Source organism: Asterias amurensis, chromosome 9, assembly GCF_032118995.1.
Source record: "Asterias amurensis chromosome 9, ASM3211899v1".
NCBI classification, from domain to species: Eukaryota; Metazoa; Echinodermata; class Asteroidea; order Forcipulatida; family Asteriidae; genus Asterias; species Asterias amurensis.
In genome coordinates, this window is record NC_092656.1 from 18,018,217 (window position 1) to 18,035,796 (window position 17,580).

At 38.4% G+C, this 17,580-nt stretch overlaps 1 protein-coding gene across 2 annotated transcripts in view; it reads right to left on the reverse strand.

Moving 5' to 3' along the window:
* Positions 1-1,711: 1,711 nt before the first annotated feature.
* LOC139941580 (ras GTPase-activating protein 1-like) overlaps positions 1,712-17,580 on the reverse strand; it is a 31,978-nt gene continuing 16,109 nt past the window's right edge. The window contains exons 14-24 of one of the 2 annotated variants that reach the window (XR_011786610.1): positions 16,957-17,198; positions 16,121-16,370; positions 14,894-15,056; positions 12,927-13,185; positions 12,100-12,186; positions 10,865-10,932; positions 9,856-9,950; positions 9,254-9,331; positions 8,356-8,478; positions 2,326-6,485; positions 1,712-2,161 (exon numbers count right to left, since the gene is read on the reverse strand). Coding sequence is in view for 1 of the 2 variants with exons in the window: in XM_071938146.1 (XP_071794247.1) it covers positions 6,399-6,485; positions 8,356-8,478; positions 9,254-9,331; positions 9,856-9,950; positions 10,865-10,932; positions 12,100-12,186; positions 12,927-13,185; positions 14,894-15,056; positions 16,121-16,370; positions 16,957-17,198 (1,452 nt within the window). In the remaining variant the exon portion in view is untranslated. Of the gene's footprint in view, positions 6,486-8,355; positions 8,479-9,253; positions 9,332-9,855; positions 9,951-10,864; positions 10,933-12,099; positions 12,187-12,926; positions 13,186-14,893; positions 15,057-16,120; positions 16,371-16,956; positions 17,199-17,580 lie in introns of both variants that reach the window. The other variant, XM_071938146.1, reaches the window with a different exon arrangement.

Genomic DNA, 17,580 nt, shown 5'->3' on the forward strand with positions numbered 1-17,580 from the left:
ATAACGGATTTGAAATTTTTTTTTTACTGGCGCTAATGGGCTTCCGTACTTATACAAGTTTATCTGTGTATTCTTATATGATAGGCCAGGGGTCTACGGAATTGTTATTGCATAAGTTGTTGAGTATTTCTGGGTGTATTTTCATGTAATTGTGTTTATGTGACACGCTAGTCGAGTGTATAGTTTCCGGTCGCAAATGCTTTGGCTTGTGACCAGGTAAAGAACACCTTCTGGTAGTGTAAGAATTAAGTTGGGTTTTCGTGGTTATTGTACTGCACTAGGAACGTGTAGAGGCACACTGTAAAAGCTTTTGGCTTGCAGTAAGTGTGAACACAGTTCAGGAAGTGTGGTTTGGTGTGGTTATTTTCGGGTATTTGTTGTTTTCTTGTATTGGTTGTTGTACTCGATATTTAGTGTTCCGTGGGCAGTGGAGACCTTTTTGGAGGACACACTGTGAGCAGTTGCACAAATATAAGGGTTTCAGATATATAAAGTAAAAGTAAAGAGAGGGTTACTTGGGGTTACTTTGGATATAGCTAAGGGTAACTTGGAGTTACTTTGGATTTAGCAAAGGGTTACTTGGAGTTACTTTGGATATAGCAAAGGGTTACTTGGAGTTACTTTGGTTATAGCAAAGGGTTACTTGGAGTTACTTTGGATATAGCAAAGGGTTACTTGGAGTTACTTTGGATAAAGCAAAGGGTTACTTGGAGTTACTTGGGATATAGCAAAGGGTTACTTGGAGTTACTTGGGATATAGCAAAGGGTTACTTGGAGTTACTTTCCATTTAGCTAAGGGTTACTTGGAGTTACTTTGGATTTAGCAAAGGGTTACTTGGAGTTACTTTCCATTTAGCTAAGGGTTACTTGGAGTTACTTTGGATTTAGCAAAGGGTTACTTGGAGTTACTTTGGATATAGCAAAGGGTTACTTGGAGTTACTTTGGATAAAGCAAAGGGTTACTTGGAGTTACTTTGGATATATCAGAGGGCTACTTGGGGTTACATTAGAGCAAGGGTATGTGTATTCATAAGGTGTTGTAATACTGATTTAATGTTTTATTGAGATGTGTATTCATTGACCCTGAGAGAAAGGTGCTTAATAAACGAATCCCTGCCCAATTATGTATATGATTTGATTGAATATTGATTGTGCAATAAAGGATCTAGTGGTCAGTTTTACCGACAGCCAATTTGTCAAGGTTTCTCTGCTTACGTGTAACTTGTGTTTGTGTACCTAACAGAATTAGACTGATCATTACGCAATCGGCGGTATATTTCCTCCAAAACGGACCTCGTCTCACAGCCTTTAGACCCCTCGATGGTCTTTAAGCCTGGAGAAGTTTTGCTTGAATAAGTCTACCAGGCCTTGTGAACTTGTCAAATGTTGCTTGAAAAGGTCTGCAAGGCTATGGCCTTGTGTAGTTTTGCTTGAAAAGATCTACAAGGCCTTGTGAATTTGCCAAATTTTGCTTGAAAAGGTCTGCAAGGCTATATAGCCTTGTGAACCTGTCAAATTTTGCTTGAAAAGTTCTACAAGGCTTGTGAACTTGTCAAATTTTGCTTGAAAAGGTCTTCAAGGCTATAGCCTTGTTAATTTGTCAAGTTTTGCTTGAAAAGGTCTACAAGGCCCCTTGTGAACTTGTCAAATTTTTTCTGAAAAAGTGTACAAGGCCACTTGTAGTTGTAAATTAGACAATCACTGTTAGAACTAGAGAAATGGCAAGACAATTTATTAGGACAAATTTTAACATACAGTAGTAAGTGGACATAATAATTACAGGTTTTTGGGAGCAAAGTTAAACCAACATACTGGAGTTCAAACCTTAAAATGAACTATGTTGGCATAATTAAAATCAACAGCAATCTATAAACCCACAAGTTATCAACTACATTGGATTGGTAGATTGCTTCATTGACAAACGTTTGATTGTTTATATAACACCAGGTACAAGTACATACAGTTAATTTGTGTATAGTAAATAATACATATTTGTCACAAATACTCATAGTTAAAGAAATATGAGAGGAAGAGACAAAGCTATAAAAATACCCAACGCATATTACTACACCTACATTTAATAAATAATGGACAATTTCATACGAAGTATGACCCAACAATAATATTGTATGATATTGGTATGGCATAAACCTTATGTCACCTTGGTATGGCAACACCATAAACACAATGTCACATTGGTATGGCATACCATAAACCCAATGTCACAATGGTATGGCAAAACCATGAACACAGTGTCACAATGGTATGGCAACACCATGAACACAATGTCACATTGGTATGGCAACACCATAAACACAATGTCACATTGGTATGGCACACCATAAACACAATGTTACATTGGTGATACACCATAAACACAATGTCACATTGGTATGGCAACACCATGAACACAATGTCACATTGGTATGGCAACACCATAAACACAATGTCACATTGGTATGGCACACCATAAACACAATGTTACATTGGTGATACACCATGAACACAATGTCACATTGGTATGGCAACACCATAAACACAATGTCAAATTGGTATGGCAACACCATAAACACAGTGTCACAATGGTATGGCAACACCATGAACACAATGTCACAATGGTATGGCACCACCATGAACACAGTGTCACAATGGTAAGGCAACACCATGAACACAATGTCACATTGGTATGGCAACACCATAAACACAATGTCAAATTGGTATGGCAACACCATAAACACAGTGTCACAATGGTATGGCAACACCATGAACATAATGTCACATTGGTATGGCAACACCATAAACACAATGTCACATTGGTATGGCAACACCATAAACACAATGTCACATTTGTATGGCACACCATAAACACAATGTCACATTGGTATGGCAACACCATGAACACAATGTCACAATGGTATGGCATACCATAAACACAATGTCACATTGGTATGGCAACACCATGAACAGTGTCACATTGGTGGGGCACACCATAAACACAATGTCACATTGGTATGGCAACACCATGAACACAGTGTCACAATTGTATGGCACACCATAAACACAGTGTCACATTGGTATGGCAACACCTTAAACACAATGTCACAATGGTATGGCACACCATAAACACAATGTCACATTGGTATGGCAACACCATGAACACAATGTCACATTGGTATGGCAACACCATAAACACAATGTCACATTGGTATGGCACACCATAAACACAATGTTACATTGGTGATACACCATAAACACAATGTCACATTGGTATGGCAACACCATGAACACAATGTCACAATGGTATGGCATATCATAAACACAATGTCACATTGGTATGGCAACACCATAAACACAATGTCATCTTGGTATGGCAACACCATGAACAGTGTCACAGTGGTAAGGGACACCATAAACACAATGTCACATTGGTATGGCAACACCATGAACACAGTGTCACAATGGTATGGCAACACCTTAAAAACAATGTCACAATGGTCTGGCACACCATAAACACAATGTCACATTGGTATGGCAACACCATGAACACAGTGTCACATTGGTATTGCAACACCATAAACACAATGTCACATTGGTATGGCAACACCATAAACACAATGTCACATTGGTATGGCACACCATAAACACAATGTCACATTGCTATGGCACACCATAAACACAATGTCACATTGGTATGGCACACCATAAACACAATGTCACATTGGTATGGCAACACCATGAACACAATGTCACATTGGTATGGCAACACCATGAACACAGTGTCACATTGGTATGGCAACACCATGAACACAATGTCACAATGGTATGGCACACCATAAACACAATGTCGCATTGGTATGGCAACACCATGAACACAATGTCACAATGGTATGGCACACCATAAACACAATGTCACATTGGTATGGCAACACCATAAACACAATGTCACATTGGTATGGCAACACCATGAACACAGTGTCACAATGGTATGGCACACCATAAACACAATGTCACATTGGTATGGCACACCATAAACACAATGTCACAATGGTATGGCAACACCATGAACAGTGTCACATTGGTATGGCACACCATAAACACAATGTCACATTGGTATGGCAACACCATAAACACAATGTTAAGACGAAGCTAGTATCAGGCAAGACACTAATCAAACCAAATTTTGTTATTACAACATTCATTTATACTGTCAACTTGAACTAGACCAGTTGTTACTTTTACAATGCAAAATAAAGACATTCTTAGGTGCATGAGCCTGACTGTAAACATTTGAGTATGCCCAATCATTCTACTATATATAATTAACCCTCCCCTGAGACAGTGCCACTGTATTTCACTGCACTTATTTGTATTTTTATGCATAACTTTACTAATAATAATTGTTAAAGGCAGTGGACACTATTGGTAATTGTCAAAGACCAGCCTCCACAGTTGGTGTATCTCAACATATGCATAAAATAACTAACCTTTGAAAATTTGAGCTCAATCGGTCATCGAACTTGCGAGATAACAATGAAAGAAAAAACACCCTTGTCACACGAAGAAGTATGCGTTTAGACGGTTGATTTCGAGACCTCAAGTTCTAAATTTGAGGTCTCGAAATCAAATTCGTGGAAAATTACTTCTTTCTAGGAAACTATAGCACTTCAGAGGAAGCCGTTTCTCACAATGTTTTATACCATCAGCCTCTCCACATAATACTCGTCACCAAGAAAGGTTTTATGCTAATTATTTTGAGTAATTACCAATAGTGTCCACTGCCTTTAAATATCAGGCCTCCATGTAATCCAACTTCATACCTTCATGAAACAAACTGCCAAAGTTGAATGGCCATGCTAACCCGGTGGTCATGATGTAGTGATTGATTCCACATGTGGTGGTCAGGGCTGCCCCATTGCTTTGTGTACAAAGCTATAGAGCAAATGCTACTGCATTGGACCATGATTGCACTTTTTGGTGGTGTGTTTTGGAAGGAAATTTCATTGCCGATTTAGCAAAACCTGTAGAGTGTCCGTGGCTGTTCAGAGCAGTTGTTTAATCCACCCAACCCCTGCTGAATTGTACCTTTTGGGGTTTTTATTAGCGTGCACAAATCTATAATCTGAAGACAGACATAATTGTTTTTTGGGGGGGTTTGTTCCCCACCAAAATGTTTTTAAAAAGTGCAAAAGAGGTTAAATCCGAGATTATTAGCATTATGCAAGGTTTTTTCATTAACTTGGGGTAATCTCTGGTTAAAATGTAGTTTTAGGTTGATTGGCTAGCGACTGGCACCCCAACCAAAGGCATTAATAAATAGTGAGACCACTAACGTTAGAGCTATAGATAGCTCAGTTGGTAGAGCCTGGCATGTTAATCTAGAGGTTGTACTAATTTCTGTATTGAACCCCAAATTTAACCAGATAATGATGACTCTGACTATGGTCATTTCATTTTAATGGCTAATAATGATAAAAAGCATAATTCACGAGTTGCACATGGTAATTCTGTATACACAATATTTGTTACGCACCCCTAATTACTTTTTAATTTTACAGCTTTGGGCCCTTCTATAACTACTAAGAGTAAACTTGCCTACATTTCACAAACTGCAGGCTTGTTACATACAATAACAAAAAAATTACCTACATGTACATGGGATAAATACTGTATAAAATATGAAGTTATCCATCACACAGTAAAAAAAGTAATAGATTCCTTTCAGCATGCTGTTCAAACACAATAAAGTACTTGTAGTATTCTTAGGTAAAAAGGAAGATTGGGTTCTTGTTCTGATATCACACAACATTATCTTTACAATGTACATTCAAAACCATCAAAGCTGAGTACCACTAAGTACCACTCATCAATAAAAGTGGGCATAACTCAATGTATGTTGAACATAACATTCATTTCCAGTAGCAATGCCATTAATACAGATCTATCTATACCAAATAAGCCTCATTATATAACAAATGTGTTGTGCTAAGTTTAACTGAGTTAGTATTCATACCAGTGTAGTAGCTTGACCCAAGTTACTGAGTTAGTATTCATACCAGTGTAGTAGCTTGACCCAAGTTACTGAGTTAGTATTCATACCAGTGTAGTAGCTTGACCCAAGTTACTGAGTTAGTATTCATACCAGTGTAGTAGCTTGACCAAAGTTACTGAGTTAGTATTCATACCAGTGTAGTAGCTTGACCCAAGTTACTGAGTTAGGTTTCATACCAGTGTAGTAGCTTGACCTAAGTTACTGAGTTAGTATTCATACCAGTGTAGTAGCTTGACCCAAGTTACTGAGTTAGTATTCATACCAGTGTAGTAGCTCGTCCCAAGTTACTGAGTTAGTATTCATACCAGTGTACACTGTAGTAGCTTGACCCAAGTTATTAAGTCAGTACTCATACCAGTGTAGTAGCTCGTCCCATGTACTGGTTCCTGTTCAGTGTCAACATTTCTGTCACTGCCAAAAGCCTCTTGAGACTGGGCTAGAATAAACAATATAACAACAACAATGATTGGTTTAAAGCCATTATACACTTTCGGTACAGAAAAAGAAAACAAAATCACAGATTTACAAATAATTTACAGGGTTTACAGAAGGTCATGGTGAAAGACTTCTCTTGAAATATTATTCCATGAAATGCTTTACTTTTTGAGAAAACATTAAAAAACAATTATCAATTCTCGTTGAGAATTACGGATTTATTTTAAACACATGTCACGACACGATGAAACGTGCGGAAACAAGGGTGGGTTTTCCTGTTATTTTCTCTCGACTCAGATGACCGATTGAGCCTAAACTTTCACAGGTTTGTTATTTTATATATAAGTTGTAATACACGAAGTGTGGGCCTTTGGACAACACTGTTTACCGAAAGTGTCCAATGGCTTTAATTAAATGTGCATCAACAATTTACATTAGCAAAACACTCCCCTGCAGTTGAGTAGCTGGTTAAGTGTTTCACATAGCCTTTCAGTCATCATGCAACAACTATCCAGTTGTTGCTGGATAATTCTTCCTACCTCACTAGACAAGCTTCTACGTGAACATAAACATTAGCTACTTGTCAAGTTTTCTAGTTTGTGATTACCGTTTCATTCCGTCAACCTCAGCAGCAAAGGACTTTTCTAATTCCTCAATGCACAGGAACATTAGCTACTTGTCAAGTTTTCTAGTTTGTGATTACTGTTTCATTTTGTCAACCTCAGCAGCAAAGGACTTTTCTAGTTCCTCAATGCACAGGAACATTAGCTACTTGTCAAGTTTTCTAGTTTGTGATTACTGTTTCATTCTGTCAACCTCAGCAGCAAAGGACTTTTCTAGTTCCTCAATGCACAGGAACATTAGCTACTTGTCAAGTTTTCTAGTTTGTGATTACTGTTTCATTCTGTCAACCTCAGCAGCAAAGGACTTTTCTAGTTCCTCAATGCACAGGAACGTTAGCTACTTGTCAAGTTTTCTAGTTTGTGATTACTGTTTCATTCTGTCAACCTCAGCAGCAAAGGGCTTTTCTAGTTCCTCAATGCACAGGAACATTAGCTACTTGTCAAGTTTTCTAGTTTGTGATTACTGTTTCATTCTGTCAACCTCAGCAGCAAAGAACTTTTCTCGTTCCTCAATGCACAGGAACATTAGCTACTCGTCAAGTTTTCTAGTTTGTGATTACTGTTTCATTCTGTCAACCTCAGCAGCAAAGAACTTTTCTCGTTCCTCAATGCACAGGAACATTAGCTACTTGTCAAGTTTTCTAGTTTGTGATTACTGTTTCATTCTGTCAACCTCAGCAGCAAAGAACTTTTCTAGTTCCTCAATGCACAGGAACATTAGCTACTTGTCAAGTTTTCTAGTTTGTGATTACTGTTTCATTCTGTCAACCTCAGCAGCAAAGAACTTTTCTCGTTCCTCAATGCACAGGAACATTAGCTACTCGTTAAGTTTTCTAGTTTGTGATTACTGTTTCATTCTGTCAACCTCAGCAGCAAAGAACTTTTCTCGTTCCTCAATGCACAGGAACATTAGCTACTTGTCAAGTTTTCTAGTTTGTGATTACTGTTTCATTCTGTCAACCTCAGCAGCAAAGAACTTTTCTCGTTCCTCAATGCACAGGAACGTTAGCTACTTGTCAAGTTTTCTAGTTTGTGATTACTGTTTCATTCTGTCAACCTCAGCAGCAAAGGACTTTTCTCGTTCCTCAATGCACAGGAACATTAGCTACTTGTCAAGTTTTCTAGTTTGTGATTACTGTTTCATTCTGTCAACCATAGCAGCAAAGGACTTTTCTAGTTCCTCAATGCACAGGGATATTAGCTACTTGTCAATTTGTCTTGTCTCATATTAGTATTATGTCTACCTACCTGAACTACACTGAGCTGTTGTAATTCCTTTGTGTAGGTGACACATAGTTGATGCAAAGCTGCTAGTTGACGAGCAAGGTCTATCGGTGGTACTTTATTTGGCGATGGGATATCTTTCATACCCTGTTATTCAAGTAAAAAATAGCATTAAACATTAAGGTGGAATATCTTCATCTAGAGACACCTTTTCGACTGTTATTTGAAGTTATTCAAAGAGAATTACTTGTACCACTACATGTCAAGTTTTTGTACTTGTTATTTCTTACTGATTGAAGACAACATTTCACAAGAGTCATTTTAAAAATCATTTAAATACCCAGACCAAATAAAAAGGTTTTATATTTTGTATTTGCTCTTACTGATATTGATATACAGTTTGTTTTATGTTAAAGGCAGTGGACACTATTGGTAATTCAATAATTGTCAAAGACCAGCCTTCACAGTCAGTTGGTGTATCTCAACATATGCATAAAATAACAAACCTGTGAAAATTGGAGCTTATCGGTCATCAAAGTTGCGAGATATGAATGAAAGAAGAAAACACCCTTGTCACACGAAGTTGTGTGCGTTTAGATGGTTGATTTCGAGACCTCAAGTTCTAAACTTGAGGTCTCGAAATCAAACTATGGCACTTCAGAGGGAGCCGTTTCTCACAATGTTTTATACCACCAACCTCTCCCCATTACTCGTAATCAAGCTAGGTTTTATGCTAATAATTATTTTGAGTAATTACCAATAGTGTCCACTGCCTTTAACACCTTGAAATGGCTATTTCTAATCTTGTGTTATTGCTTAACTGAATAAAAAACAGGGTTTTCCAAGGCAATGTTACTACATGAACTTTAAATTGTGTATTTAAGTTGTTCACTTTGATAAGCTTGTCTTGTAATAAACTTACTGCGAGTTCGTTGAGGAAGTGACACATGCGTCCCTTGTTAATAACAATGAATGGGTTGATCACCACCATGTACGCCTCCTTAAACAACAAAATAGTATACCCATTAGTTAACACAACATCTTAATAAGAACAAGCTTCCAGTAAAAAGCTACATGTATGGCAGAGATTCTGTCCAACTGCAATTGAATCTGTACGAGTGTTGTAGTGAAGTACTTTTCAGTTGAGTATCAACTACTGACCAATACTACAACAGCAGAGAAGCAATTGAGTTTGAATACTTGGGTCCAGAGTCCAACAGCACAGTACAAAGCCCTTGCAGAAACAAACAGTCAAGTAAAAAGCTGTACTGTGTTTGACATGGTCAAGAAACCAAAAGCAACGAAATCAGCCGACCATCATGCTTGTCAAATAATTGCATAATCCCCATGCATTGATGCCACCCTGCAATTTATTAGAGTTAGAAAGTTGATGAAACAATGGAAATGCACAGCTATGTACAAGCAGTGTAAAGATTGGACCTTCCTTTGCCTCTGAGGAAGACTGCCCTATTCATGTGACATCATAATGAGTACGGTCTATTGCAGAAAATAATGAAAACATACCTTGTAGTTAGCACCAAACTCCACTTGGTTGGCCAAATTCTGTATGGCCTTAGCCACAATCATAAGAGTACGACTAGCCATTGGTAGTGCAGCCTCTAGTACAGGGACAAAGAAAAAAGTACAGAAATTTTAACACTTGCCCAAATCAGTGGAAATGAATCCAAGATAAGCCAGATATGGCATACACCATTAATGTAGCCAAGTGTGAAAATGGGATTGCCTCTTCAGCATCAATACATTCAAAAACTTCACAGACTTTTATCACACAGTGTACATCATAAAGATTGTGCACACCATTATTCTAATTGCAACCTGTACATATTGAAGTGCAAACGACAATGCAGCATAGACTGAGACGGCAAGGAACAAAAACGACATAGAGAAACTCCAAAGAGAAACACATTAGGATTTAGGATGCATGTTATTGTTTGTTAAAGGCAGTGGACACTAAAGGTAATTACTCAAAATAATTATTGGCATAAAACCTTTCTCGGTGACGAGTAATGGGGAGAGGTAGATGGTATAAAATATTGTGAGAAATGGCTCCCTCTGAAGTGCCATAGTTTTCGAGAAAGAAGTAATTTTCCACAAATTTGATTTCGAGACCTCAAGTTTAGAACTTGAGGTCTCGAAATCAACCATCTAAACGCACACAATTACTTCGTGTGACAAGGGTGTTTTCTTCTTTCATTATTATCTCGCAACTTTGATGACCGATTGAGCTCAAATTTTCACAACTTTGTTATTTTATGCGTATGTTGAGATAAACCAACTGTGAAGGCTAGTCTTTGACAATTACCAATAGTGTCCACTGCCGTTAATACTGTGTGTATCAGTATGCATGTTATTGTTTGTTAATACTGTATTTATCATTAATCTGCATACTTGTTATTGTGACTGTTCAAGTCACAAAATACATTGTAATGTACCTTCTAACTGACCTTCAGCAATTGGCATAAAAACACAATAGCGCAATTGTACCGTATATAAACTGTTAAAACAAACTTACCCGATACAATGTTGAAGAGTCTGGGATTAAGTATGGCTGGACAGATCAACCGTAGAAATATGAACCCTCTGTTAAACAAATAAAGATACAGGAAACTCATAAACAGATGTAGCTTAAGGCCACTGAGAGTTATTGTGTGAAACCATTACCTCCATGGTGAAACAAACTTCTATTTGGATTTGAGGAGAAGCGGTACACAGAAAGTTATTGTGCTTCTTTCGGGATCAGAAATCAGAAAACTGTTTTATGTTTTCGCTCATTCCAAAGAAAATACAAGTTTAACAACATTGTTAGTTAGCCTTAAAGACAGTGGACACTAATGGTAATTGTCAAAATCCAGTCTTCTCACTTAGTGTATCTCAACATGTACGTGAAATAACAAACCTGTGAAAATTTGAGCTCGATTGGTCGTTGGGAGTTGCAAATTAACTATGAACGAAAAAAACACCCTTGTCACACGAAGTTGTGTGCTTTCAGATGCTTGATTTCGAGACCTCAAGTTCTAAACTTGAGGTCTCAAAATCAAATTCATGGAAAAATACTTCTTTCTCCAAAACTACACCACTTCAGAGGGAGCCGTTTCTCACAATGTTTTATATTATCAACCTCTCCCTACTACTAGTTACAAATTAAGGTTTGATGCTAATAATTATTTTAAGTAATTACCAATAGTTACCACTGCCTTTAAGTAGGGTTGACATTTCCACCTTGCTGTTTGGGGGGTTATTTTGACCCCATGATTTTGTACCTCTTTTAGCAATAGTTTCCCTATAGCGTGTCTTTGTTGTTGTACTGTACTTTTTGTATTGTTTCTCTTGTATACCCTAAGTGTGATTTGGATTTAAAGGGTCTATGTAACTTTTGTAGGACAAAAAACACAATGTCTACAGATTTACACTAAACTTACACAGTTTGAAGATAATGATAGTATAAAGCTTCCCTGAAAGTAATACGTGTTGAGGTGTAGTTTTTGGGAAATGAGTAAAACAATGTCATGAAAATTATTTTAATCATTTACAAACGTATTTTCATGACATTGTTTTACTCATTTCTGAAAAACTACAGTAAGTAAAATTTGAAGGGAAGATTTCCACTATCATTATCTTCAAACCCTGTAAGTTTAATGTAAATCTATGGACATTTTGAAAAGGTACCCAAATCCTTTACGACAAAACCATGACATGGGTTGTGTGTACATTCTCATATCAAATGTTATGGTTAATCTTATTACTCACCCTACTGCCCTTGCTGTAATGTTGGGATCATCTGGCCATTTCTTCTTGACATCTTGTTGCAAGCACCAACACAAATATCTCAGAGGTCTAAATATGAAAGATAAATACAGACATTCCTAGCAATTATATTTTGCCACAAGAAACAAACAAAATTCATTAAACATTTGTTTAATCGTCTCGGTAAAATTATCAAGAACCAGGCCTCATTGGGTTTAAACCACTAGTTGAAAACCTCTTCACCACACATTGGGTGCATTCGTTTAGCTTCCCTGGGTCGACCCCGATGTGGCGTATTTTATTTTTTTCCAGGACCAACGTGGGCACACAATTACCCCACGTTCGTCCTCGAACCTGGAAAAAAACCCAGACACGTCACCACGTGAGCCTTCCCTTGGTGACGTCAGTGCACCTCGGGTCGGCCCCAAGAGCCCCGCTTGGAAAACAAAATAGGCGATATTTTCAGGACGAACGTGTGCAAATGTTTACCCACACTCCACCTGGAAAAAAACCAGAAGCATCATCACGTGGGCCTTCTCGTCATGACGTCAGTACACCTCGGGTCAGCCCCAGGTGACCCTATCCACAAGCGGGGCTCTTGGGGCTGACCCGAGGTGCACTGATGCCACCACGGGAAGGCTCACGTGGTGACGTGTCTGGGGGCTTTTCCAGGTTCGAGGACGAACGTGGGGTAATTGTGTGCCCACGTTCGTCCTGGAAAAAAATAAAATACGCCACATCGGGGTCGACCCAGGGAAGCTAATCGAATGCACCCATTGATTCCCTTAGTAAAACTAATGAAAAGGTATTAGAAGAGACAGCAAACTTACAGAGGACACTTGTTGGCTGAGTTGAATATGGACTCCACAATCTCAATAAGAAATTCCAGCAAATGTTGACAGTTGACTGCAACATCATCTCCTTTCTCTACCTTCAATGGATTAAGCTCACATGAATGCTTGGACTCCATGATCTTGATGATAACATCTCGCAGTGCATGTTGTACAAATTCCTGAGCTGTTATTTTCATGTATTTGTCCATCAGGGTAGTGGCTAACGTGTTGGAACGGAACAATGTGGACTTTTCCTCTGCAATTGACAATCAGTAACATGGAGTTTATAGTTTGATTTAAAACACACATCAACATTTAACAATGCACATCGGATGAGGTATTCTTATTATTTATTCAATGGTTTATTAAAAATCTATTCAATTCGCTGTCAGCAGCAAAATTACATGAACAGCTACATCGTTAAAAATTTTGAGTAAAACATTACATTATTATTTAAAATGACCTAAATCTTACACAGAAAAACTGAGAGGGAGAAGTACCGTATGCCTACACTCTGACAGGGAGGAGAACAGTGACTTAAAATTAAATAATTAAACATCTGAGTAAAATATTACAATCATAATTTAAATGGCATAAAAACTATTATACTCAAAAACGGAGATTATCTAGAAAACTGTTCACTCTCAATGGGAGGGATTTAAAGTCAATCCAAAGGACCGCCGTTAGGGACCAATCCACTTCATGCACCAAAAATAAATCTGAGGCACTGAAAAATAACTGTTTACCCCTAAATCAAAAATGGACCGGTCTCTAACTGCAATCCCCCAGACCAATCTTTCAATCCCTCCCATTTAGAGTGTTAAAGGCACTATTCATCTGCAAATTGTTTAAATGCCTGAAAAAACTTTAGACTTGTCTCAACTTGATGTGAACAGCCAGGTGGTTATGGCCACTGTTTTATCCAACAGGATATTCCATTAGGTAGGGAGCACTATGGTAAGCTTCATTTCAACCATAAAATAGCAACAGCAGATTCTAGAAAACATACTCTTCTAGGAGTTATTGTGTAACCCCCGATTCCAGACCTTTGTTCTTTTGTTGTACAAATAAGGGGATAAATGTGTGGTGAAGAGGTTTTCAACTAGTGGTTTAATCCCAACGAGGCCTGGTTCTTGATAATTTTACCGAGACAAAGTCGAGGTAAATTTTAAAGAACCAGGCCTAGGCGGGTTTACATGTAAACCACTAGTTGAAAACCCATTCAACACACTTTGATTCCCATTCATAAATACCTTTTCGGTCAAAAACATCAACACTTTTTGGTCAAAAAGTAAAATAAATGCAAAAGTTATAATTGTTCAATGATTTCTTTCAACACAACACCCTTCCAACTTTGAAATGGTAAAGCCCTCCGCCGCCCTCGGGTAAACAACTCCTTATAAGGGAACGCTGTGCGCGTCGCGCGTATCGCGTGATGTGGCACAACTGTTTCAGCCGTTGCTCTCGACCAACAGGAATGAAGAAACTGTCTTATAAGAACAGGTGCAAGCTCGCGTGTCACGCCCATGTTTCAACATTTTTTACTGGTCATAAACAAAGGTTTATACACACCCACGTTACGCACTCTTAACCAATAGGAATAGCAGAACTGTCTGGGGTAATTATGAATGTGACTTAAAAGAATGGCAAGACTGCCACCATTGTGCGTTATTATATTCCGCTTTTTTCTTTTGTTGTACAAATGAGACTTGAAAGAATGGCAAGACTGCCACCATTGTGCATTACTATATTCCGCTTATTTCTTTTGTTGTACAAAGACTGCCACCATTGTGCTTTATTATATTCCGCTCAATGGGAGGTAAGACCAAGCATTCCAAGATTCCAGTATAGCACGGCAGGGTTTCCATTTCTTTTTAATATGACAAGAACTGGTTAAAAACCTTTGTCAGCAACAGAAGCAAGGCATTTACTCTTTTAGTTCTTAAGTTATTATAAATTCCAACCTTCTTTCTCAATTTCTCTGCCGTTGAGTTTATGTAACAACTCCACCTCTTTCTGTTGTTGTCGAAAGATGTCCAGAAGTACACTTGCAAGATGTGACCTATCTTTACAACAAGCATCCTCCAGAGCGTATATGAAGTGGTAATCGCTGTCTCCCAACACCAACTGCAAATAGTTCACAATATTATTTATATATATAATGTTGTTAAATTATGTTACTATTTTACCTAGCTTGATATTTAATCCTTTAAAAAAGTTGAAATTTCAATTGCGTTTCATTTAAACATGATACAACCACAGCCCAATGTATGTATGCAATTACAATGCATGGTTGATGCATCCTTTCTCTTACTGATGTTTTTCTCCAAGTTATCTCTGGGATTTCAACTCGGGAGAAATGTACATTCTTTGTTTGTGTGGAATTTATAGCTTTGAAGCTTGTTGCAGCTCTACTTTGTTTTATGCAAGTCGCCTGACACACAATGCCTGAAGGCCACTTTAAAGTGTGGGCTACAATTATTTTTTTCCAGAGGCCATTGCCACCTACTCCTAGTGCTGAAACAGGGTTACCCCTTTCGCAGTTCATACGAATGAAGGCTTGGGTATCTTCAATTCGAAGCCTAGCCGGTAGAGCAGAAAGCACTACCTCCCCAATTTTATGTAGCTAGTGTCACGACCGGGATCCGAACCCACACCCTGCTGATCAAACACCAGTGCTTGAATCTGGTGCTCTTAACCGCTCGGCCATGACACTGCCAACCAGTAAACTTGTAAACCAGGCATGTTATTCCTCTGACTTTTAGTTGGGTACAAAAGGTTCCTACTGAGGAGGTGTGGCCAATGATGTGAACATACTTCTTGTCAGAACCAGAATCTGAGTTCAATAAAACCAAAAAGAAGAAAAAGAAAACAATAGAGTTATATATAAGAACTAGAGGGCGCACGAGTGATGCTTCGCGCACAAACGCCACGGGACCGCAAGATGACAAGCGTGTCATTCTGCACGCGCGTTGAATATGAAATACACGTTTGAGTTTTTATTGAACGCTCACGCGATGCTATTTGTTCAACTTACAAAATGGCCGCACAAACACACGCTGTGAGATGCCACTTTTGTCAACTTAGAAAATGGTTGCCTACATGCCGGAGCGCGTATATAGGCCAGTGGGCTCTCTAGTTCTTATATATAACTCTATGAAGAAAACAGAGTCAAGGAAAGTTGTTAATACCTCTTGGAGGCTGTTGTACTCTTCAAGTGGCATGAGAGTTTCTTGTAAGAACTGGGCTCTGGTTCTTATTGAACCCATCTCACCACGACCTTGAGATGTTAGTGCTATGAGTTGATACCACTGGTCCACCACTACCCCATTTGGTAATCTCTCTAGAAGAAGTGTGGTTCTGCACAGCGGGACAGGCTTAGCTCTCTTTGCACCATTGAAGACGTCAATCGTGAAGGAGTCTATGTCATCAGGGAAGTCACTAAAAAATCAAAACACACAACAATTAAATATATGAGAGTATTATGCATGAGCTACACAGTCAGCTTTCTTCGCTTTATATATTATAAACAACCCCTTCCCCACCCCTATTTTGAAAAGTGGTCTTAATAAATAATTCAATAAAATCACCGATAACATTACATTGTAAGGATTATCATACAATTTTTCTTTGTTCAACCCAAAATCATTTAAAAATGTACCCAGTCAGTTTCCCTTGTGGTTTATTATTTGATATCTGATATAAAAAGACGCATCCCCTTAAGGTGATCCCCTGTCTGCCGCTTCCCAGGTTGTATCGTTACCTGGGTGTTATCCCTGGCTACACGGCAGTTTGTGGTTGAATGGCTTCTGAGCTCAGTTGGTAAAGCGCCGGCACATTAAACCGGAGGTCGTTGGTTCAAATCCCGCTCTAGTCAATTTTTCTTTGTTCAACCCAAAATCGTTTAAAAATGTGTACCCAGTCAGTTGCCCTTGTGTTTTATTATTTGATTATCATACAACTCAAATCTAAAACAATCCATCCAAAGTGCTGAGCCTAATAGCAATGAGTTGACTAATTGACTTACTCAAAGACAAACTCTTCACTCCATAGAGGGTCTGGCGCTGGCTGGATGGGTGTACGAGCTACTTTGATGTTATTTAATGAGATGACACAGTAGGGATGTGAGATTTGCTTGGTTGGGATCTTATGAGCCTCCAAGATGTGAAGGCTAAGACTCTTGAGCTGTTTAATGCCGCTAGTCTTGGCTCGAGTTGTTTGAGTCCAGCTTGCACGAATACAACATGAGCGAAGAACCTGGGTCCATTCCTAATAATAGAAGCAAGTTATTATGGTATATTTAAAATGCAGATGAACTGACGTTGTTTAAAGTCACCTGGAAGTGGTATTTTTTCAAAATAACGCTTTTGTCACTAATATATGTGTTTTGATGAGTGGAATGTGAATAAACAGTTAACTAAGGTTTATTTACAAATTTAAGAGTAGACCCCAACCCGAGAGGGCGCTGTTCGTGATGTCAATCGAGGCAGACTTTGCCTGTAATGAGTAGAGTAAACACAATTGCAAAGTACATGTACGGACCAAGTCAAGAGTTTGTACGTTTCAAAAAAAATGCAGAAAAACACTTTTTGAAATGTACCAACTCACGACTTGGACATACATGTACTTTGCACGTGTGTTTACTATACGC